The 22451-nt window shown below is 39.9% G+C and overlaps 1 protein-coding gene across 1 annotated transcript in view; it reads left to right on the top strand.

Moving 5' to 3' along the window:
• PCNT (pericentrin) overlaps positions 1-22451 on the top strand; it is a 97387-nt gene that overhangs the window by 33587 nt on the left and 41349 nt on the right. The window contains exons 20-28 of the mRNA XM_014949236.1: positions 2284-2430; positions 6614-6765; positions 7826-8040; positions 8430-8656; positions 10136-10298; positions 11386-11529; positions 16154-16383; positions 16836-16955; positions 18698-18925. Of these exons, the coding sequence (XP_014804722.1) occupies positions 2284-2430; positions 6614-6765; positions 7826-8040; positions 8430-8656; positions 10136-10298; positions 11386-11529; positions 16154-16383; positions 16836-16955; positions 18698-18925 (1626 nt within the window). The remainder of the gene's footprint in view (positions 1-2283; positions 2431-6613; positions 6766-7825; positions 8041-8429; positions 8657-10135; positions 10299-11385; positions 11530-16153; positions 16384-16835; positions 16956-18697; positions 18926-22451) is intronic.

Genomic DNA, 22451 nt, shown 5'->3' with positions numbered 1-22451 from the left:
TCCCTTGTTCACTGCGCTTGTGTATATATGGCAAAAAACGTTCAGTCTTATCTAAGATTTTACCAAGTGTGTGATGACAGCAAGTGCTTTGTGCATGAGATTTTTTTGGTGGTAGTTCTTAGTCTCTGCTTTCCTGGGTTCATCATTTGACTTCCAAGTTTTCATCTTGATGAGCATCTTCAAGATGCTTATCCCAGAAAATTATCTTTGTAGGCAATTACTACATTGTACATCATCTTCTGAACCTTGTGCAAAATGTTTTCATTGGTTAGGTGACAAGCACATGTAGAGCTATCAAATGTACATGTAGGGCTCTACATGAGGAGACACATCCTGTGTCAGAAGAGAGAGGGGAAACTCACCAGCACACTGAGAGCAGTGCTTACATTCATCTCAACATTATTGCTGTACTGAGCATGTGTCCAGTTCAAGTTTTTGAGCACAAATAACTTAGATTAGATGAACTGTCATCTCCTCAATTGCTTCTCCTCAGAATGTTTCACAAATACTTACTGTTTCTGTCACTACTCCAAACTGAGGTGGGGCTCTTCTTAACAGTTGCACTCATCTCTAGAGCTGGGTGCTGCAGATGTGCAGAAAACTTCTACTATTTCCTGCCTCTGGCCCACTATAGAGTCCTGTTCATTCTTTGACCTTTCTCTGTCTGGTGCAACTGTCTTTTGAAAGAGAGGACACAAGAGTATCATGAAAAGCTGCTGGAGGTACATTCAGTAGTGCTGTCCTCAGCTGAACCCCAGCCTTCAGTCCATGGAAATTGGGACTGGACTGACTTATGCATATACTCCAGAAGTGATTCCTGTTTTTCTCTCCTTTGTGCTGCCTAGATGCTTTAGTTACTGAGTAGCATTTGGGACACCAGAAACCTCTCTTCTCATGGAAATTTTGCCACAGGTAATTCTTCTGCTAGTACAGATGTCTCTGTTCTTTTGTTTTCTCTTGTTACCTAGATGACTGGTGTTTTGTCCCAGAAGAGACTGTCTGGATCTCTTCGCAAAGTCATGCTGAGTTATATAATGGTTTGACACAGGTTTTTACAATGAGCCTTCCCCTTCCTACTTCCCCTATGCTCATTTATGGGGTTGTCTTCGTGCCAGATGGTTTACTTGCCTTTTTCCTCCTGCTTCCCCTTGCAGATTTTAGGGTATTGAGAGTTCCTTTGTACAGTCTGGCGTACTCTTTTAGTGGATGCATGGCTTCTGAGAAGAATAAATAGGCTGTTTAAGAGACAGTCTGCAAGTTTACTGTGCTGCTCAAGGAAAGTCCTCGTATTCCTTAGTGTATGCTCATTTGTATCTTGATAAATGCTAAGCGTTCTGCTGTTTGAGTCTATAATTCTGGGCAGACTTGGCTCTTCTGCCTTGCTCTGCCTCAGGGATTCTGGGTAGAAGTTGGTATTGTTATTGCCCAAGTGCCAGTATAGATCTTGGCTATGATGTCAGACCTTACGGTCGCAGCAAGCAGGTGATGGATGGGTTGTTCTAGTCAATGCAAGGACTGGCTGAGTCTTCCACAAAGGATCCAGGACAGCTCAGGTGACTACATGTGTTCTGCCCTGAAGTCTTGTTTCATGCTCTGGAGGAAAATTGTCTTCTTGATTTACCAATAAAAAATAGGCAGCTATCACCTTGGAGTGTATTGGTTTTCATAGATCAAAGTGCACAATTTTTTTATACTGTGCTCAGGAAGACTTACTTCCCTGTTCTTGTGTTGCAGAAGCAATTACTTCCTTTTAGCCTCTTTGGGAAGGGATCCCAGGACCTTGTTTCACCTCCCCTATTTGCGGATGCAGGAGTGGGAGATTTGTAGTAATCCCTTCCTTTAGAGCACTCTGAGGCAAGTGAGACCCCAATTTAATAGCTGTGTACATCTACCTTGTAGATTTTCAGCTTGTTTGGGTAAATCACTCCTCTTGTGTGGAACCCAGTAATACGCATGGTGTTGAAAGTGGCTTCTGTCCATCTCTGTCCTGGTGTGTCCATCTGTTTTCTGTTCCTCATCACTGTCTTGGCAGCCTAAAACTACCTCAGTCTCAGTAAGCACTTTCAGATATTTACCTACTTAACTATTTTTTAAATCATAGTTTCGGCATAGTTTTGTTGATTGAGGGTGTTAAATACGTGAGTTACTTCTCAGGTTAACTAGCAGTAAGGTGAAGAAGGAAAAAAGAAGAGGGATGGGAGTGTTTGATCAGCGGTTTTTGGGGCTTGGTTTTTGTTTGGTTCCTGCCCCCTTGTAAATGGAAGCATATGTGGCTTTATACAGGAAGAATTTGAAGCTGAAAAAAAGGCCTCGCTACATGACAAGGAGCACATGTTGATTCAGGAGAGAGAGAAGGCACATGCTGCTCACCAAAAGGAGCAGATGATGTTATCAGCCCAGCTGCAGGAAAAAGCAGCAATAATTACCCAGGTGCGTGGAAGATATTTTAAACCTACATTTTAAATGTGTTTTTGTGGTTGTATTTTAGCACAGTGCTCTCACCTTTCTTCAATATGTATATAGAGGGACTGTGTGTATAATTCTTGTGATTGCTTGTTTTTAAGGGGTAATGTGTGATGGGCTCTGTCTCTTGGTTGGAATGCTACAGTTACAGCAGTAACGTGAAAATTGAAACTGGGTATCAGCTTGAAATCTGATCTTCAGCCATTTCACAGGGACATTAATAATGCTTTGTGAGAGAAGGCTAGGTGTTTGCCTTTTGGTTGTCTGTGTATTTATGCCACCTCTATCTATCCCATTTTTGTGTCAAGAAAATAGTGCTCTAGTAGCTTTTGTTAGACCAACTGGCTTATAGCTCGGAGGAAATGACAGGTAAATGGGAAGTTTGGATCCAGAAGTGGCAAAGATAGTATTTGTTTGCCAAACAAAACAAAATTTTATGCCTCCTGTAAAAGAGATATCTAAGTTGAATCTAGGTTACCCAGAAAGCTTTAGAGAGAGAGGAACAACTTGAAAAGGGTTTTGATTAGGAAGTTTGGAAATATCAAGTTCTTTTTCAATGATTAAAATAATAGCTTTGAGTTTTCAAAATAGAAGATAAAATGAAAATAAAACATTTCTATCTTGTCTCACAATTCAGAAGCTCTGACCAAAATGTAAATCTGGTATATTAGACTGTTCTGTTAGACCTTTATGTATAGTGGAAGAATTGGGAGTAACACTGTAACCGGCTCTTTTAGAGAGATTCCAAAGTGAGAGCTCACATGGAAACAAAAATGTTAACTCAGCTTTATCGTGAAGCCTTGATAAGCAATCCCCAAAATGTTCCAAAAGTTACTTAGGAGAGTTTTACCAACAAACAGCAGTTACTTAGGAGAGTCTTCCCAACCCAAGCACAGTAGCAGCTCCGCCGAGCAGCAGATGGCAAGGAGCCCCATGGGTACGGCGGGGGGTACTCGTGTCTCTCTCCCCCCCGAGACAGCCCCCTTATGTGGGGGGGACAGTACCAGCTCAGGTCACTGCACGTGTGGCCAGCACACGCAGCAAGCCTCACCAGGCTCATGCTCAGGCTTGGCCAACAGCAGCCGCCTGATACGCGACCACGTCGTTGCATCTTCTGGTTGTTTTCCTTCTTTGAAGGTCAGGTTCTCATGGGTACGCATGTAGTTTTGCAACAACAGTACTGAGTTCCCTTGTTTTTCTCAGCGTGTATACTAGACTTAAACTATTAAATTTCCATCATGTCTCACTCCAACCATGCTCTGTTATCCCTGACACATGCCACCGCATGGTCCGTAGCTGGGACACAATGATATTCTACAACTTGTATAAGGGTAGGATGCAAGGCGGCATCTACAGATGATGGTATATTGCTTATTAAACATGGCAAACAGTATACTAATTGTAACAGACAAATTTCTCCTATACAGACAATAAGTATAATTTGCTTCAACCAACCCCACCCCCAAGTCCATCCACAAAACGGGTTCCACCCAGTGGTTTCCACAAGTTGCTGGTTCAGTCTGTGCAGTTCTTGCAACTGGCCATGGATGGATTTGGAGTGGTCACTTAGATCCATACAGCACAATCCTTTAAAATCTCAACAACTCTGTCCATGAACTAAAAGCAGAAAATAGTCATATGCCTAGAGTAACTCTTTGTGATATTTAGACTAATAATATTACACCATTGTGTGTCATTCTGGTACCATGGGATGGTGGCATTGACCCACCAGGAGACTGTGTTATTGTTTATACTTAATGATGCTTGCATCCGCCTGGAGGGTGTTTCTGGCAGAGGTGCTGTTGATCCTCATATTGAATTCTCCAGTTGTTAGCAGCACGGCCACTAGACACGTCGTGAATGGATTTTGGGTTGTGGCTGTGCTAAGCCACAGCCTGTCTTGTCCCCTTGCATTAGCCAGAGTTATCCAGATGTTTTGATTGTGGGGGTAGCGCGTTTGCAGGTACCTACTCAATTATATAAACAGTAGAAAAGGTTAGAGGGCCCCCCCCCTCCCCTCAGCCCCCTAACCTCTGCAGGATAATTGCTGAGCCATTGTGCTTCTCCTGGCACTGCTGGCCTGACTGCCTGTGTGTCATCAGCTGCCATGGGCCCCAGCTCTCCTGGGGCTTGATACCAGGCATGTGCACATGCAAACAGCTTTGGTGTAGGGGTGATGCAAAGTGGGGGCATTATCCAAAAGTAAATATAGGCCAATGGCCCTGTGCTCAACTCCCAACTGGTGGATGCAGCATTCCCTGCTCCTAGGAGGTAACTTGGAGTTATTGGGTTCACTAGAGTGAAATCACTGGCCACGTGTCGGGGATGTAACATACAAACAAGGAATATGTGATGTTCTGATTCTGCACCAATAGTCATGTCTGTGGACAGCCATTGAATATGGTGGCCTGCAACTGGTACTGATTGCATGGTATGAATGATAAAACAACCTTTCTTAGCAGTTATTGTAAATTACTGTAATGCACCTGAGTAAGTGGGAATCTTATTGGCCTAGCCTCTTGGCTTTTCATGAGCAACAAGGGTGTCTAATCTCCCCCCACCACGCGATTGCTTAGGATCCTCACATTATCCAGAGGCAGAACTACACCATGAGAATCATGTAGCTTATCACCAAAGTAGCTCTCTTCAGAAAGGGTCTTGCCATATACAAGAAGTTCTGGTTGTTATTTGCAGTCAGGTACCTCCGACTGGCCCACAAGGCTTTGCTGGGCACAGAAAGGCCACCACTCAGCTGACCCTGGGGTGATACCAGGTGGCAGGAGCTGCAGGTGCCCCGGTGAGCAAAGCGATGCTTCCCCTTCTCCTGGCCGGCCTGTCCCTATGCATCGAGGCAGAGGGAGAAGCTGTTGGGATGTGGGGCAGGTCTCTGGCAGATCCCCATCCCCCCCATTTCTCAGTTTGAATCCATTGCAGGAGAGGGAAAAGAAGTCATAAACCAAGTAGACACCAAACACGGTGCTGGTGCCTGCCCCAGCAGCAACAAGCAGTCACTAAACAAGGGCAGCGCTTACCCAGCGAACACACAAACCCATCACTTCTGCCTCGGGGAGACAGTGCTCTGGCAGCAGGCAGTGTCTCAGGACAGGGCAGTCCTGGTGCACTGTGCCCTGCCGGGGCCCAGGCCCTGCCTGTTATTCCCCAGGCTCTACCATTGCAACCCCATCCTCCTGCCCTATTATGGAACCGGTTCTTTTCGAGAGATTCCAAGGTACAAACGAGAGATCCCATGAAAACAAAAATGTTAACTCAGCTTTATTGTGAAGCCTTGATAAGCAATTCCCAAAATGTCCCAGAAGTTACTTAAGAGAGTTTTCCCAACAAACAGCAGTTACTTAGGAAGACTATTATCTCTATTCCTGGCACAAACACTTAAGAATATCTCCTACTGGAAGAAATGCATTATTGTTTCCTGCTGTTCATGCAGTATTTGATGAGGGGTGAGAAAGTTGGCACAGGAGTAGAATGCTTTTCTTTCCTTGCAGTTTCATCTCAAATAGATATTTTGACTAATTTGTCCTACTTATGAAACAAAGTTTCTAACAAAACATTACTCCTTTGTTTGGCAGCAAAATCTGGGGGTCAGAGGTGGGTATATACATACATATATGTCTTTATATATATTTTTTTTTATGGGATCAAGGTCTAATCTGAAGGTATAAATATGAGAAGACATTTTTCTAGAAACTTGTTTGCAGGCAGAGCTTACATAGCAAAGAAGACAGCTGGTGCTAGTTACGCTGGGTCAGGTTTGTGCACTACAGTGTCAAAATTTATACTAGGACATTTCTTTGTGTCTTTGAGGCATAACAAGGAAAGCAAATTAAGAGCCATCTAAACTACGACACAACGTTTTTACAAGCTATTTGCAGTGCTTCTCTGCACTGAGTCTGAACGCAAGTGATGCAGCTCCCTGAAGCAAGATCAGCATCAGTAAAGGAGAATTTAAAAAAATCATTCATTTTTAGTCTTTCTGCTGTCTTTCATTTCGAGTACGTGTAGAAGCAAAGCTGTGTAACAGCAGACAATGATTGTGTGAATATATATGAAGTGAAGAAGGGTAAGATCATTGGGTGAAGTTCGTAGTTCCGGCAAAATGATCGACTTTGCATTGTTATTGTATTTTCCACAGCTGGAAAAGAAAGTAGAGTCTTTACATCATGAAATAGAGGAGAACAACTCTGAACTGGAGACACTCCTTCAGCGGCGGGATAGAGAAAACCAAGAAGGAGGGAATTTGATAGCCATGTTGAGATCTGATATTGAGCAGTCCAAGGAGGAAAGGTTTGTACATCTTGGGTTACTCAATGCTTAGTGGTTGTTTCTTTGTTTGCTTGTTTTCTCACTTTTCATAAAGAAACCAATAGCTAGGGAAAACTAAGCCAACTCAAATTGATAGTGTAGAATGATGATAAAGATCTTATTTGCAAGCTTTTTTGAGGATTTTTAATTACCAACTTATCTTGAGATGAAGAGCAAGTTTGTGTTGTTTTTTTTTCTTCTTTTTGTTTCTTGTGGTCTGTTGAGGACTTTGCTGTTTTGGGGTTTCTGCTGTCTTGGAAAATCTTGGAAAAAGCTAGGAAATGGAAAAAGGTTTCTGAGACCATGAGGCTTTCACTGCAATGTGGATTGGTTAGATATGTCTCTGGAATGTGTGGGTTAGAGAAGCTGTCACGCTGAACAAGCTTCTAGAAGAATTTCCTCTCTCACCTTTAAGAAACTGGCTTACTGTTTTTCCTAAAACTAAAATGTTTTCCTATTTATGATTTTTGTTACCTATTCTGCTAGAACACCCCTAGTTATTTTGATGTCACAGGTACTATCAGACATTAGAATCGGCTGCCCAGGGAGGTGGCTGAGGCACCATCCTTGGAGGTGTTCAAAAGATGGGTTGATGTAGTGCTGGGAGGTATGGTTTAGTGATGGTGTTGTTTTTTATTTGTTTATGGGTATTTATTTTTGTCAAAATTAGGTTGACGGTTGGACAAGATGATCTTTAAAGTCCCTTCCAACCTAGAAGATTCTGTGATTCTATAGTAGTAGATGTGTTCTCCCTAGTGGTGCTTCCACAGACGTGGAAGCCTGAGATGCTTGTGGCTGCAGTTATGGTCTCTCCATCTAACTGTGGAGAAAACAAAGATTTTTAATTTTTTTTTGTTGTTGTTGTTGAGTCTGCCCTCTAAAAATGGCCTTAGTTTTTTGGGAGTCAACTGAATCATCTTCACTGATAACTGTCAGACTATGGCAAGATACCCATTTTAGGCTGTTGGTTTTCCAGTAGGTTCAGATTCTTTTAAATCAAGTGCATACAACTTCTGAAGCATTTGATATGCTTTTGTTCTAGGAAAAAACTACAGGAATCTTATCAGCATCTTTTGAAATTGCTTATGGAATTGGTGAAGGCCACAATAGCTATTGAGGACCTTATCTGTAGCAAGATTGGTCTTTGCCTTGATGACAGTCTGGCTTCTGGAGATTCTAGAGAAAGTCACAGTATTATGGAAGAAATTGGATTCGTGCAGTATTTCAAAGCCAAAGCAAAGCATCGCCTAGAAAAAGGTGAGTACAAAATGCATAATTGGATGTAGTCAATTCATGTTCTTGAAATCATTTCCTTTTGTATCGATGAGGTTCAGAAAGAGGATATCTGACGTTGCGGTGTTTTCTGTGTTTCTCCTAAAATTGCTTCACACTTAAGATGGTGTCTAGCAGTGTTCTTTCAATTTAATTATTTTAATAATGCAAATACAAAAATATTGTTGGAAAAGGCTGAATGGATAATAGGGCAGGAAAGATTAACTTTGTGATTACAGAGTCAGCATTAAGTTACTGATGTGTACAAGTTCTTACCTTGTAATACATCTTCAAGATCAAGTAGTGTCACTATCTGATGTCAGTTGTTATCTGAGCAGCCATTTCTTTGTCTTTTTTTCTGTGTTTTTAAATAGCTTCCTCGTCTTCAGTAGATGAGCTGCTTGATGAAACACTCACAGAACACAACCAGCTGTCTCCAGTGACTGACGAGGGGGCCGAGTTGAGCCAGTACTTATGCGAAAGTGTTTTTGCAAAGCCAGAATTGGCATGTGAAAATGAAGAAATTATTCTGAAAATTTGTCATCGTTTGCGCACTGCAGTGGAGAGACTTCTGGAACTGGTTACAGAATCAACTAAACAAGTAAAACTTTTTAATCTGTATAGATGTATAATTAGACTGAAAACATGAAACCTGTTTTAAGGCTTGTGTATTTAGCACCCTGTAGGATTGACTACTAAAAAGAAACGGGTTTTGTCTGAATACATGACAGTTTATCAGCATAGGGAGGCATGTGCATCCCCTGTTCCTTACAAAGAAGGTTGTGGCTTTATTTGATCATTTCTTATAAATGAGATTTTACTTTTTTTTTTTCCTTTTAGCAAGTCCTGTAGGAGGCCTGTAAGTTGGTTGCCTTAAGTAGATTTTAACTATGATTGTTAGATGTATTTGGTAGCTTAAGAAGACCAAGAGTTAAGAGTTTTTGAGGGGTTTTTATTGTATGTTACATCAGTGCTTCTTCAACGTCGATAGGCAGGTTCAAGAAAACTCCATCCCTTGTTAAAATGTTATGGGGTTATATATAGAACAAGAAGAAAATGTAATTATATACTGCTTAATTGTGATAAAAGGAGCTGGACTCAATATTGCAAAAGAATTGAAGTATTTCCATACTGAGTTTTGCAGTGTGTAGACATTCACTTTGGGAAAATAAGTTGTAAATCTGATGTGGATGCCTGAGTACTGTCTACATTTAGAGGACTGAATTTAGTGCTACTGTAATTAGTTTGTTGAGTTAGGAAGCCCTTAATTTAAGAGAAAATGTGAAGGGAAGGAATGTATCTGAAAAGTCATCTTCTCATCAGGTATTTTATGCAACCCAGAGATAAGCATCTGTGTGAAATGTATATTCACCATCTTAAAAAAATCCCTCCAAGAGCGAGGTGCTTAAATTTGTGTTTTGGGTACTGATGCTGGTTCCGCTAGCATGTAGCTAACTTGTGGTTAAAGCACTTGCCCAAGCCATGCCAGATCTGGCTTCTATGTCATATTTGTAAGCTGCATTCAAGAATATTTTGCTTACGTATGTGAAATATCCTATCCACCAGGATAAAGTAAATATAAACTAATGGTAACAGGGTCGGTCTGTTCCTTTCCTTGGAACTTGAGACACTGCATGTAGGAATGCAAGATACATAGTCTCAGAGAACTGGTGCCATGCCTTGGAAACCTGATGATGTATTGACTTCACTGTCTATTAGACATGCCGGAATCTCTTGAAGGATTTAAGTGCAAGGATAGTGTGAATTTCAGGAGGCTCAGGAATTGTCAGGTTGAGCAGTTTAGCCAACAGAAAGATATGTCGTCTTATGCAGACTAAAGAAACTTATGTCCCTAAAGAAGATTTGTGGCAAAAATACAAGTATGTGAGGACAGGGAGTCACCAAAGTGTCCGGGGATTTTGGGCAAAGTCAACCTAGTACTGAAATGAAACTTCAAAACCTGGACCTTAATGCATTAATGTTATAAAAACTTAAGAAAGTTTTTGTTTTGATGTCTATAATATTGCTACATTGCATGTGCATCCAAGATCTGGTGCATGGGGAAATTGTTTACTTCTAGCTGGAGAAAATGCATGAAAACCATGTGCAATTTGAAGAAGAATTCAGCCAACGAAATTGGGAAACTGCCCAAGTGGTTAGTCAGCACCAAGAGCTAATGGAGTGCCTCAGCGAGGAAAGTGAGGCAAAGAATCAGCTGGCACTGGAGCTTCATAAAGCAGAGGGTAAGAAAATGAAACCAGTGTGAAGAGATTTCAGTGACGTTTATTCATTGCTTATTCCTCCAAATATCTGTGATATGCTTTTTGTGTCTTTTGTTGTTGATTTGCCTGTCTATAATCCATTCTCTGTGTTTCAGATCACTAAATTACTTGAAGCATGGATCTTGCAAATTACTACCTAATTCTCTTCATGCATTTCCTTGGACAAGTGTGATAGTGTTTAGTCCTATACTTAGACCATTGACTGCGTGTGAAAAATACTATAATTTTAAAAATAGCTGTTTGCCTTCCTGCATATCTAAACATGGGAGCTTGGATTATTGAAAAGAAGATATACTCCCAGTGTAAATCAGCCCACCCGTCTGACCTTGGAAGGGTTCAGCATAAACTAGAGCAGCATTTGATGGTTGTGCAGGCATAAAGTTCCATGAGGAATGACAAAAAGGCTGAGGCTATTGATCTCGATGCTATCACACGGTGTCGTCAGTCTGAGTCACCTAGTGAAGATTACAACTTGAGGTCTTCGCCTTCATGTAGGAGAATCTTTGAGGGTTTATGTGTCCTTCAAGTTGAGCTTCTCTCCCTAATCACAGCATCTGCTTTCCATTCCTCTTCTCAGTCATTCTCCTTTGGGCTTATTTGGTCTTTCCAAAATCCTATTTCCTTCCTTTCTGTGAATCATTCCTGGATTACTTTGGCTCTGAATCTAACACTTGATCTTACTTTCTGGAGATTCTGTTTCTTTGAACCTCAGTGCCCAGCAGAGGATGTGTCAGTCTGTCCTATGTTGTGAGGTGATCCCAGACCATTAAGGCCTAACGATCCCCATATATATTCTATGCGTTCGGAGATATTTGGTGACATGGCAGCTTCATAAAATCTGTTAGAATACATTAACTGATACATTTTTATCTTAAGCTACTTCAGAAAGCCTAGCTACACTGTTTAAGTCATCTTGCACTCCTTCCTTTCTGTCACCTTGCCTTGTTTGCAAAAAAAAAAATGTTTACTCATGTTTTTAAGCCGTTTTTTTTTTTCCAATAGATGAATTTATCTATTGCTTTATTTGCCTTCTGACTTGGGATTTTAGGCATTATCGAAGGCTATGTTGCAGAAAAAGCAGCATTGGAAGAGGCCTTGAATTTGAAAGAGGAGTCTGAACGACGCCTTGTTGTGGAGCTGGAGAATATGCGTGAACGCTTCCGGGAGCTAACCCAAGAGCAAGCAATTCTTGGTGAGGAGTGGGTATGACACTATCAGCAGAAAGTAAAATTGTCTGTAGTTAGGGCACACCTCAGTGTGTTTCTGTGACATACCAATCTTCGGTTTGACCTGATGAACAGCTCAATCTGGTACAAAAGTTAGTAGGGTCTTCCCTAACAAAGCAGCTGGTTCTTTCCTTTTAAGGTGATCATACTGTTAGTGAAGATTACTGATGTAGTCCTATGCTTAGTTAGAAATGGAAAGTGTCTGAGAAAATAAGAATCATGTATTAACTACAGGTAGTTGGTTGCAACAGCTAATTAGCACCTAGTTAACTGAAATGCTGGTTATTTGACCCTGCAGTCAAAGAGAAGAGTTGGAGCATCAAGGTTTTTGACTGCTTCCAGGTCTAAGGAGAATCACAGAAGAAATAAGTTGCTCCTGGAAGATTCTTTAAATTATGGAAAAAATTGTGGTTCTGACGTGTACTTTGTTTCAAACATAAGCTTTTCCCCGTTCCCCAGCACTGTCCTGTCAAAACAATTGCACACGTGATCAGTAAGGGTGACTGTGGAAAGATTTTAATGATCGCACTCAAAGTCTGTTTAGGTTTTAAAGGAAAGTACATAGGCTGAAAAGGTAGATAAGAGGATAAGGTCGGGCAAGTATCTTAAACGTTTATATAGAGGGTGAAAAAAGCCAAAGATAGCCACTGAAATCAAACTCCGATAAGTAGGTGCAAATAAGCAGTCTGCATAACTCCTTCTGCATCTGCATCACTCCTTTAGCCCCACAGAGCATGTGATGCAATGCTATTTGTATAGACAACTTGCATTTTGTAGGAACTCGAGACTAGCTTATGCTGGTTCTTAATGATGAATCTGTGAATCATTTAAATAGCATTATATAGTTCTGGCTTCTTGAATTTGCAGCCTTAATATTATTCTAGTATTTCTATAAGTGAATTTCTCTGTATTCCAGTAGAAATTTTATTATTTGAGATCACTGTCTTTCCATTTCTGCTAATGCCAACCTTACACAACCCTCAGCTATGTCACCACAGTGGCGCCTTCAGCTATGTTGTATAGATCTTTACTGCCTGAGCAGAGTACATAACAGGTATCTGTACATAGCACATGCTTAGGTTAGAAATAAAGACATCAAGAAACAGTTTTTATAGAATCATAGAATGGTTTGGATTGAAAGGGACCTTAAAGATCATCTAGTTCCACCCCCCCTGCCATGGGTAGGGACACCTTCCACTAGACCAAAGCCCCATCCAGCCTGGTCTTGAACGTTTCCAGGGATGGGATTTCTGGTGAATTTCTCCATTGTTGGTACTAGAGGAACGTAAAAACTCTAGGTTTCAGAGAATGGATCCAGATACAGGGAGGGGTGTGTTTGACTGGACACAGTCTGTATGTTGCAATTATCTGTCCACTTCTCAGGAGCCTCTGTTGTAGACTCCTGCCTGGCTTTCAGCCCTCTTGTATCATTCCTCTGCAACTCTTGTCTGCCTCTTGTTTCTCCCCCACCTCATCTGCTCTTCTTCTCTTCACCTCTCTTCTGACTCTTAATTCCACCATTGTCCTCTTCTTGTTGGCCACCATCCTTCTGTGTTCTTCCTTTTGGCTTCGCTATATAGTGCAATGAAAATGCTTGTGTTGTACATAGAATGGTTTGAGTTGGAAGGAATCTTTAAAGGTCCTCTAGTCCAAACCTCCTGTAATGAGCAGGGACATCTTCAACTAGAACAGAATAGAACATTTTCAGTTAGAAGGGACCCACAATGATCATCTAGTCCAACTGCCTGACCTCTTCTGGGGTGACCAAAAGTTAAAACATGTTATTGAAGGCATTGTCCAAATTAAACACTGGCAGTCTTGCGGCCTTGGCCATGTCTCTAGGAAGTCTGTTCTTGTGTTTGACCACCTTCTCAGTAAAGAAGTGCTTCCTTATGTCCAATTTCAACCTCCCTTGGTGCAGCTTTGAACCGTTCCCACTCATCCTATCACTGGATTCCAGGGAGAAGAGCTCAGCACCTCCCTTTCCACTTCCACTGTTCAGGAAGCTGTAGAGAGCAATGAGGTCACCCCTCTGCCTCCCTCTCTCACAGCTAGGCAAACCCAAAGTTCTTAGCTGCTCCTCATAGGACATTCATTCTAGACCTTTCACCAGCAACTAGATCAGATTGCTCAAAGCCCCGCCCAACCTAACTTTGAAAGTTTCCAGGGACGAGCCATCTACAGCCTCTCTAGGCAACCTGTTCCAGTGTTTCACATCATCATAAAAAAATTTCTTCCTTGTGCCTACGCTGAGTCTAACCTCTTTTAGTTTAAAACCATTACCCCTTGTCCTTTTGCTACAAGCCTTATTAAAAATTACCGCACCTATGTTAGTATTAATCATTGTGTAATCTCTGACCACTCATATGCCATCTTCTTAGTATCTTACTATTACCTAAAGAGAAAATTCAATAGTGGTCTTGCATCTTGCAGATTGTCCTGGCTTACAGAGTCTACGCTCATTTACCCCAGTAAGCAAAGGAAGAGATGGGGGCAGACCTTTCTTCCTCAGGGAAGCAGAATGTAAACAGATTCAGGATCTGTTACTGAAACTAAATGCATGTCGTGCTTTATTTACAGCAGTGATTATGGCCTCAAGTAATATTTCCTATGGGAAACACAAAATAATTTCATCATATTGTTGAATGCAAGTACATCTTTGTGTTATGGAAATGTATGGCATATTGCATAGTCTGTAAGTCTGTGCCTGCCCGTCTGACTCCTGCTTTGAATCTCCCGGCAGGAACTAAAAGGAAGGTTTGAGGCAATAATTATTCCATCTCTGGGGAAAATTGCTAAAAGAGAATATTAATTGTCTTAAAAAATGCTTAAGTGACTAGCCAAACAAACTCACATGGTTATGATGTAAAACCATTTCTATAGTAGCTCTAGTCCGATTACAGACATGGATCAATGCATGTCATGAAGAGCTTTGTGTCTTACTAAAGATGAAGTACACTTTTGCTGAATAAAAGGTAGGCACTATCTGTATTACATATGTGACCCATTCCATCTTCTAAATCACTAAAGATTCAATGTCCTCTTCTTGTCCTGTACATGTTTGTGTGGTTTGATTTCTAGGAACACCTGTTGCTAATGTAGCACAGAAAGAAGGTTCAGGTTTGTAAAGATGAGTGTGGGTTTTTACTAGTTTGTGTTGCTGTAACACTAAGTGAATGAATTGATAGTTTCAATTTTTTTTTAACAAAGAGGAATGGTACTTTGTAAATTAGTGAATTACTGGGGCTATGAATAAGATGGCCAAGATGGCAAAAAATTACAACTTTTGTGACACATTAGAAAACAACTAAAATGAAGAATATTCAATTCACTGATCGATTTTTAAAGGGAAAAATGTTTTGCTGCTGTTAGGCTTAAAGTGCATTGTACCATTATCTTTGTGTTTGCTAGCTTTTTGTTTTGAGGGGATGGAGTGAGTTGTATGCTTGCTTCTAATGATACACAGGGGGCTGTTAAAATCATTAATTTAAAGGGCAGTGAGAAAAATATTTGAGTGGATGTAAAATGGAGAGTTAAAAAAATACAGCAAGAACTGAAGGAAGTCTAAGGGAGACTAGAGAAATGTAATTGAATTGATAGGTAGATCAGAAAAAAGAAGGGGAGAGCAGAATAGTTAGGAAGGCTAGTTATGGGAGGAGATCAAACTGAAAACAAAACATGAAGCATCAGGTTTTATGCTGACTTTGGAAATGTAATGCTGAAGTAAAACTTGCAGGTGCTAAACTTAGAGGCATCATTTTTTGGTTTGGTGGGGGTTTTTTGTTGTTTTTTTTTAACTGCTTAACTAAAGTATGCATACTTAACTCCTGAGGAGCAAACATCTAGATCTGGTGCATTCATGGCTGCCATGATTAGGTTTTGTGGTCTAATCTAAATATAATTCTCTTATCATGTTTTTAGATTAATTTTATTTACATGCATATATATTCATAGATATGTTCTCTTGCATATTCACTTTCTAGACTTTTTCTTTTCCCCCCAAAGAGGGGGTAACTGGGTAAACCAAGGTAAATAAAAAATAATTACCTAGGTAAATTCCAGTTAGAGTTAAAAAGCTGCACTGGGCTGTCTTGCCCATTACTATACCTTTATTCCTTCTGTCTATTCCTCAAACACTATTTTTATTTAATGTATTTTTGGCAGCCACCTCACTGTCCAGAAGTTTGCTGCTGCCCACTCAATGAGAGGGAACGTCTAACCTAACTTGTTAGAGTGTGTTTGAGGACTGATGTTCTCCTGGTAGCTGTAGTCCAGCAGTTCCTTAGAACTTGAAAAGTTGCGTTTGCTACACGTCAAGGGCCGAGCCCTCAAAATCATCCCCTTTCCCCCAGCCCAGCCATCATAGTACTCTTTCTCTGGTTTGGAATTGTTTGTAGTATGTGGAAAATATGATAAATAAATAATATAATTTGGAGTTGATTAACGTGACTTACTCCTTGCAAAGCTGATGTCTCCTCCCTTTTTTTATGTGGAGTACTAATGTGAGTAGAATAAAATGCATCTTTGCATCTATCTTGTTAATAAAATGCATCTTTGTAACAACTTTGTTATTTTTGTGTTCTTATTCAGGTCTACTTAAGGAAGTAGAATTTTTAGCAAAAGAGAAATTAGAGCTTCAGTGTCAGGCAGAAAAGGACCATTCCGATTTACGCTCTCAAATAAGAGTTTTGGAGGTGGAACTGGAAGAACAGCTACATAGTAATGAAGACCTAGCTACACAGTTATTGGTGGTTGCTGAATTGGAACAGCAAGTTCAAGTTCTTGAAAAACAGCTTAAAAAACAGCGGCAATTCATGGATGTAAGCAAGCTTGGTACCACATTTTCATCATTTTTGGATGTGATAAGTACTCCTCCTAGTTTGTGACTGAGACTTGGAAGATGGTTCCTAAAATAGGATACTTCCCTTTTTGTTTGAAAATAAGACCTTGGTATTATAGTCTTGTAAAAGAAAAAAAAAAAAGCTAGTTTTTTAATTCCCTTTTTGTAGTATTACAGGATCATTTTTGTCCTTTTTATTACTTTCTAATGGTAGTCTCTATGTATATTGGAGTAAAAAAGTTGTGTTTTTTTTTATTTTACCTGTAATTTTAGCAATACTTTCAGGACTGACTACTGTGCTCACTTACAAATAACTAACACTGTTTAGTTTCTTCACCACAAAAGCAAATGCCAAATTTTTCTTGTATTCAATATTTTAATGAAACGCAAAGTTTTTTAAAGATTTTTCATTATCTCTGGCTCCATTTACAGGAACAAGCTATAGAAAGGGAACATGAACGTGATGATTTTCAGCACGAAATTCAGAAACTGGAAGAACAGTTAAAACTTTCAGCAAAATTGCAGACTTCAGGAGAGCCCAGAGAGTACAGGGTGAGTAAAATCACACTTAATGGCCAAAGGAGTTTGGTTACTACAATTAAATACCATAACCTGTATTGTCTCGGGTGACTGTTTAATTTTTTTTCTTAGCTGTCACCCATAGAGCAGATTTTCCCCCAGCTTTACTGGTCTCCATTTAGGCAGTGAGGGTATACTTATTTCATATGGAGACGGAAGGAAATATTTTATTTGCGTTACAGTAAAGTTTCACAGCATATGAGTCTGGTTTAAATTAACTGAGGAGGACAACAATACAGACACTCTGCTCTACAAAACACACCTTAGGGATGACTTCTGGATTCTAAATATGTCTAATTTTCCCAGCTATACAGTTGAAATAAGATGTTCTTTGTTTGCATGCCTTGTCCTATTTAAGTTTATAAATCAGTCCTCTTTTTCACATGTTCATTTGTTTGATGCTTGGTCTCAAAGATTAACTTCTGCTTTTTTGTGGGGTTTTTTTTTTGTGTTGCTGTTGCGTTTTTTTCACATAAATGAACATTATATAAAACTATGAATTGATTCTATGAATGGAAAACAGCATGAACATCTCTTAAACTTTTCTTTCCTTTTCCTTTCAATCCCTTCCATTAGTTAGATCTACTTTGGCTTTTTTTTTCCTGTGCTTGATATGTCAAGGCTACTTTACCTTGACTGAGAGACAAGAATATGTGTTTTAGGGTGACAGAACTAGTGCAGGGAGTGAGGAACAGCTTTCAGTTTAATTTCCTGTACAGGAATGCTTCATTCTTATGCTTATTGCTAAATTAACTCTATAGAGAGGGTTTTTTTGCTTTAGTTAATATTTGTACAATACTTTGGAGATGTAAAGCTCTATATTAATACAAAGGATTTTTCTTTCATAATATTGAAGTGGAATTTGCATAAATTCAGATACTTATTGATGATCAAAGCATTTATTTTGTAAAATCTCATATTTCTTGCTCAATGGTATTGAGCAAATTATTTCTCCTTTAGAAGGTTTCCCATTGCTTTTCTATCCAAGCTTGCTTTCTTGCTTAATGACGTTATCACTTCTTATGTAGTCTGTCTGTCATATATGGTTCTTTCCTATCTCTGTTATGCACCAAAGCACTTAGCCTTGCCTTCATTTTAATTACTGGGGTGAATCAGTGACTGTTTTCCTGCAGCTCTGTGCATGATTGGATCTCAGTGAGCTCAAATGCAAAATTGTTATCCTCCTCGTTATTGAACATACCTGTTCTATGTTGACTACTGTTAATTCTCTCATGTGTAGACATTGAGTATGTTACATTGCATATTTGTCATTCAATTCTTAGTAGCTTCCTTTAAAATGGAATTCCTTGAAGTAATGGAAGAGGGTTCTGAGGTTACATAAATGCATCTAATGATTTAGTAGTAACTCATGTAATCTTGGAGTTTTTTAATCTTAAGCAAGCAAACAGACAAACAAAAAACCCTCACACTTTTGATGTCCTTGAGAGTATGTCCTCATACCGCACTTTGCTAGAATGCTGCAAATTCTGAGAGAGTAATCCAATGTGTATTTAAGAGCTGCTGCACTTGGAAAACAAGATTTCAGAAAGTTACTTTTTCATCTTTTCTGTCCACATTTGGTTTTATTTTCATCTGTAATTTTAGCATACTAAAGGCCATAGTATAACTCCACCTGCTTTGCCATGAAACTACTCTTGCTTCCGATTGGGTTTGCTATATTGCCTGAATATCTGTATAATGTCATTTCTGTATAGGTAGAATCCTTGCAAGCAGAAATAAAAGGGAAGATGGATGATTACAATAAGCTGTTATTAGAAAAGGAGCAAAAACACCAAGAAATTGCAACTCGTGATAAAGAGGTAGAAAAACTGATGGCACAGATACAAGAACTGGAGCACAGCAGTACTGAAGCCTCAAAGACTGTACATTATTTGGAACAACAACTGCAAAAAATGAAGAAAGTGGAAACAGAATTAAAACAAGTAATTTTAAAATACTTTAAATGGGAGTGGCATTGTGCACACAGTGTCTTCATGGGGGGATATCAAGGACTGCATTACAGTGTTGTTTAAGACTATACCTGGCACCTAGTGCTGAGTTAAACTGTTGTACCAAGGGCAGGTATCACAGCCACAGTTTTAAACAAACTCTGGTTTTATGAACTATAAGCCTACTTACTGCTTTTTGACAATTGTCATGTTTACATGGATCGGAGCTGCTCTTTTGCTTCTCTGGGAAGTTCCTGAGAAGATAGTGTTATTGAATATTAACCATAATATTCAATAAATAACTGTGTTTAAAATCATGTGATCTTAGTTGGTAGCTCTTCTTGCTATGGACTTTTGGAGCCAGATCTGTTTGCCATACTCTGAAACGTTTTGTTGCTACTTCAGATTGAATCACAGCTTAGAGTTAAGAATTAAATTCCATTTAGCAAAAGTATTTGTCTTTTGCCAAACATCAGAGTACCCTTTTCTGTCTTCTTAAACTATCTGTTTCACTTTCCTCCCAGCAATTTTCCTTGGTTAAATATTGTTGGTGTGTCTGTCAAGTTTGAAGATTTGACAGTGGCGTGTTGTAAACTAAATTTATTAGTTTAATTGCTGATTCTGTAAATATTTGCTTTGATTATTTTTCATTTTAAAAATATTGAACAAAATATTGTTTTGTTTTAGCTTCAGCTGATACAGAACAGGCAGTCTTAGTTTATTAGGTACTATCATTCCTATCTAATTGGCATCTGTGAGAAGACATCTGGAGACATGCTTGGTTTTGGAATTTCATGTACAAGAAAGACATTGGTGTACTGGAACAAGTCTAGCAAAGGACCATCAAGGTGGTCGGGGGCTGGAGCAAATGATTTTTGAGAGGAGGCTGAGAGAATGGGGTTTGTTTAGCTTTGTGGAGACCTTACTGTTGCCTACAACCACATAATATGAGGTTACAGAGAAAATGGAGTCAGACTTGGAGGTGCACAGTGAAAGGATGAGGATATATGAGCATAAACTGCAACAAGGGAAATTCCAATTAAATGGTAGGGGAAAATGGTCATACTGGGGGCGGTGTTGAAAATCAGGCTTAGAGTGGCAATGGTCCCAAGTTGGTCTGCTCTGAATCAGAGGTTGGACCAGAGCGCTCTAGAGACCCTTCCCAGCTTAATCTATTTTGTGATTTATTTTTTTTTTATCCAAATATACAAAAGCCATGCCCATTAGCTTTCTGTCTGGCTTGCCTTGGAGTGGATGGAGATGGTGATACTGTTGTGGCCAAGTTGCTCCTTTCTCTGAAAACTTAGCTTTCTGTTAAACAGAGTTTCTTTATATTGTAAGTTCAAAGTGTTCTTTTAGCTGTCTGAATGTGCCAATATTTTGGTCCTTCTTAAAAACCCTAAATAAGCCAAATTCAGACTCTTTTTTGTTTGTTTTCTTTTTTTTTTCCCCAAGAAACTAATTCATCAGTTTTAGACAAGGTTATATTATTTGATTTGCCAACTGTAGGCATTGTAATAGCTTGTCTTGAAGCAATTTCATGCAGTAAATATGTGCCAGCAGACTTCTAAGAATAATTGCATGTTATGAAATTTTTCTGTAAAAATGCACTTGATGTGAATGGCAATTACGGATTATTATTGTCCCCCAAATTCCAACATACGAAAAGTGTAGGTGTTGCAAATAATGGAGACCAGCTCTAATCAAAAATAGGTCTGAAAAAGTAATTTTGAATATGGAACAGTATATTTTTGCTAAGAACATTGACTAAACTCACAGCTAGCAGATCCATTTATCCCGCTGTCATGTGCGTGGAGCAGGTCTTTGCTTTTACCTAGTCCAGTTCTTTTCAGTTGTTTGGGTTGTTGATATGTAATATTGACAATCTGGGTAGGGTTGTGCTGGGAGTGTTGCTCATCCTTTGGCTTGAGGTCTTAAAAACGAGGCTCGATTAGGGAGGCTGCGATCCTAGGGGTTTTGGTCTCAGTGAAAGAAGGTAGAGCCTTAGACTGTGTCTGCGTGGGCAGGTTTTACAGTGAAGGTGCATTACATAAAGCTCTGATTTTTGCCTGAGTTGCCACTTGTTTTTGCTGAGTTGCTGTAGCAACCTCAGAACATAGCAACTGGAGAGAAACTTCACTCTTGCCTCGAGTGTGGTGCAGGCACTGGGAGCAACGGCTGGCCAGTAACGCAGGAACGCCTGAGGTAGGGCAGCCCACTTCTGCAGGAGTCTGGTTTTGCACCTTGTTCTTTTGTCACTTATCAAGATGAGCAGATCATGTTATTTTTAGCTGATATAAAACAAAAGAAGGCTCTTTTGTTGCCTGGGTTTTGTTATTAGTGTGCCTTTCATGCACGGGAGCAGGACACCTGAGGGGCTGGTTAGTATCATAGATTTCTTGTGGTGGCAAGAAGAGTTTTCATTTTTCCTTTCAGGAAAAACAAAATTATTTCTGTGATAGGTGTTTTCCTACCTAAACAAAGTGCAGGTGATGTTTCCATAATTATTACATTGTTTTTATCCTGCCAGTGATACAGGGTGTGACTGCTCCAGCTGTGTACCCTGACTGGCTGTCTCCCCCAGGATCTCCTTCCCTCCGGTGTGCTGTGTGTGCAGCAGGGACTGGCTGGGGGCCAGTGGGTAGGAACCAGGTGGCCTCTTTAGTATGGAGGAGAACTGCTTTAAATACCTGTTTAGTTTTCATTTTTCCTTTCAGGAAAAACAAAATTATTTCTGTGATAGGTGTTTTCCTACCTAAACAAAGTGCAGGTGATGTTTCCATAATTATTACATTGTTTTTATCCTGCCAGTGATACAGGGTGTGACTGCTCCAGCTGTGTACCCTGACTGGCTGTCTCCCCCAGGATCTCCTTCCCTCCGGTGTGCTGTGTGTGCAGCAGGGACTGGCTGGGGGCCAGTGGGTAGGAACCAGGTGGCCTATTTAGTGTGGAGGGGAACTGCTTTAAATACCTGTTGTTGGGCGTGCTGCTTTGATACTGCGATACAGCATTAACTTTGTAATTCATTTTTCATTTTTTAATTGATGCTTCTTTTGTTTTAAGAACAGATGATACTATATATGTACTCTGGGTTTTAGTTCTCTTTGATTAGAGAAAAGATGGTTAAATTTTACTTTTTTTTTTTTTGGCAAATCAGGAGTCTAAAATAACCCCTTAGTTAGAGGTATGTGTATTGAGCTATGGAGAGAATAATATTGAACAGCAAAGGCAGTTACTGCCTTAGATTTCTTGTCCAGCTTTCCTTTATTGTATTAAGTACAGATATGTATGCCTGCTGTTTGGACAACGCTCCAAGTGAAGCTTCTTCCTTGGACTGACACAGTTCCTGAGAAGGACTGTGATAGAAAAAGGACCAATAGAGAAGTTTCTAAAATAAACAAGTAAAATTGTGGTAGCTTGACAGACCACGGATCTGACAGAAACTTAGTGCTGCTGCTTCACATTCTGACTTAACGTGAAGTATTTGTAGTAGGTTTTTGATGTACCCAAAACTCTACAT

Source organism: Calidris pugnax, unplaced genomic scaffold (assembly GCF_001431845.1).
Source record: "Calidris pugnax isolate Ruff unplaced genomic scaffold, ASM143184v1 scaffold75, whole genome shotgun sequence".
Taxonomy (NCBI): Eukaryota; Metazoa; Chordata; class Aves; order Charadriiformes; family Scolopacidae; genus Calidris; species Calidris pugnax.
Note: the sequence above shows the minus strand (reverse complement) of the source record. Positions and strands in the feature narration are given on the sequence as shown.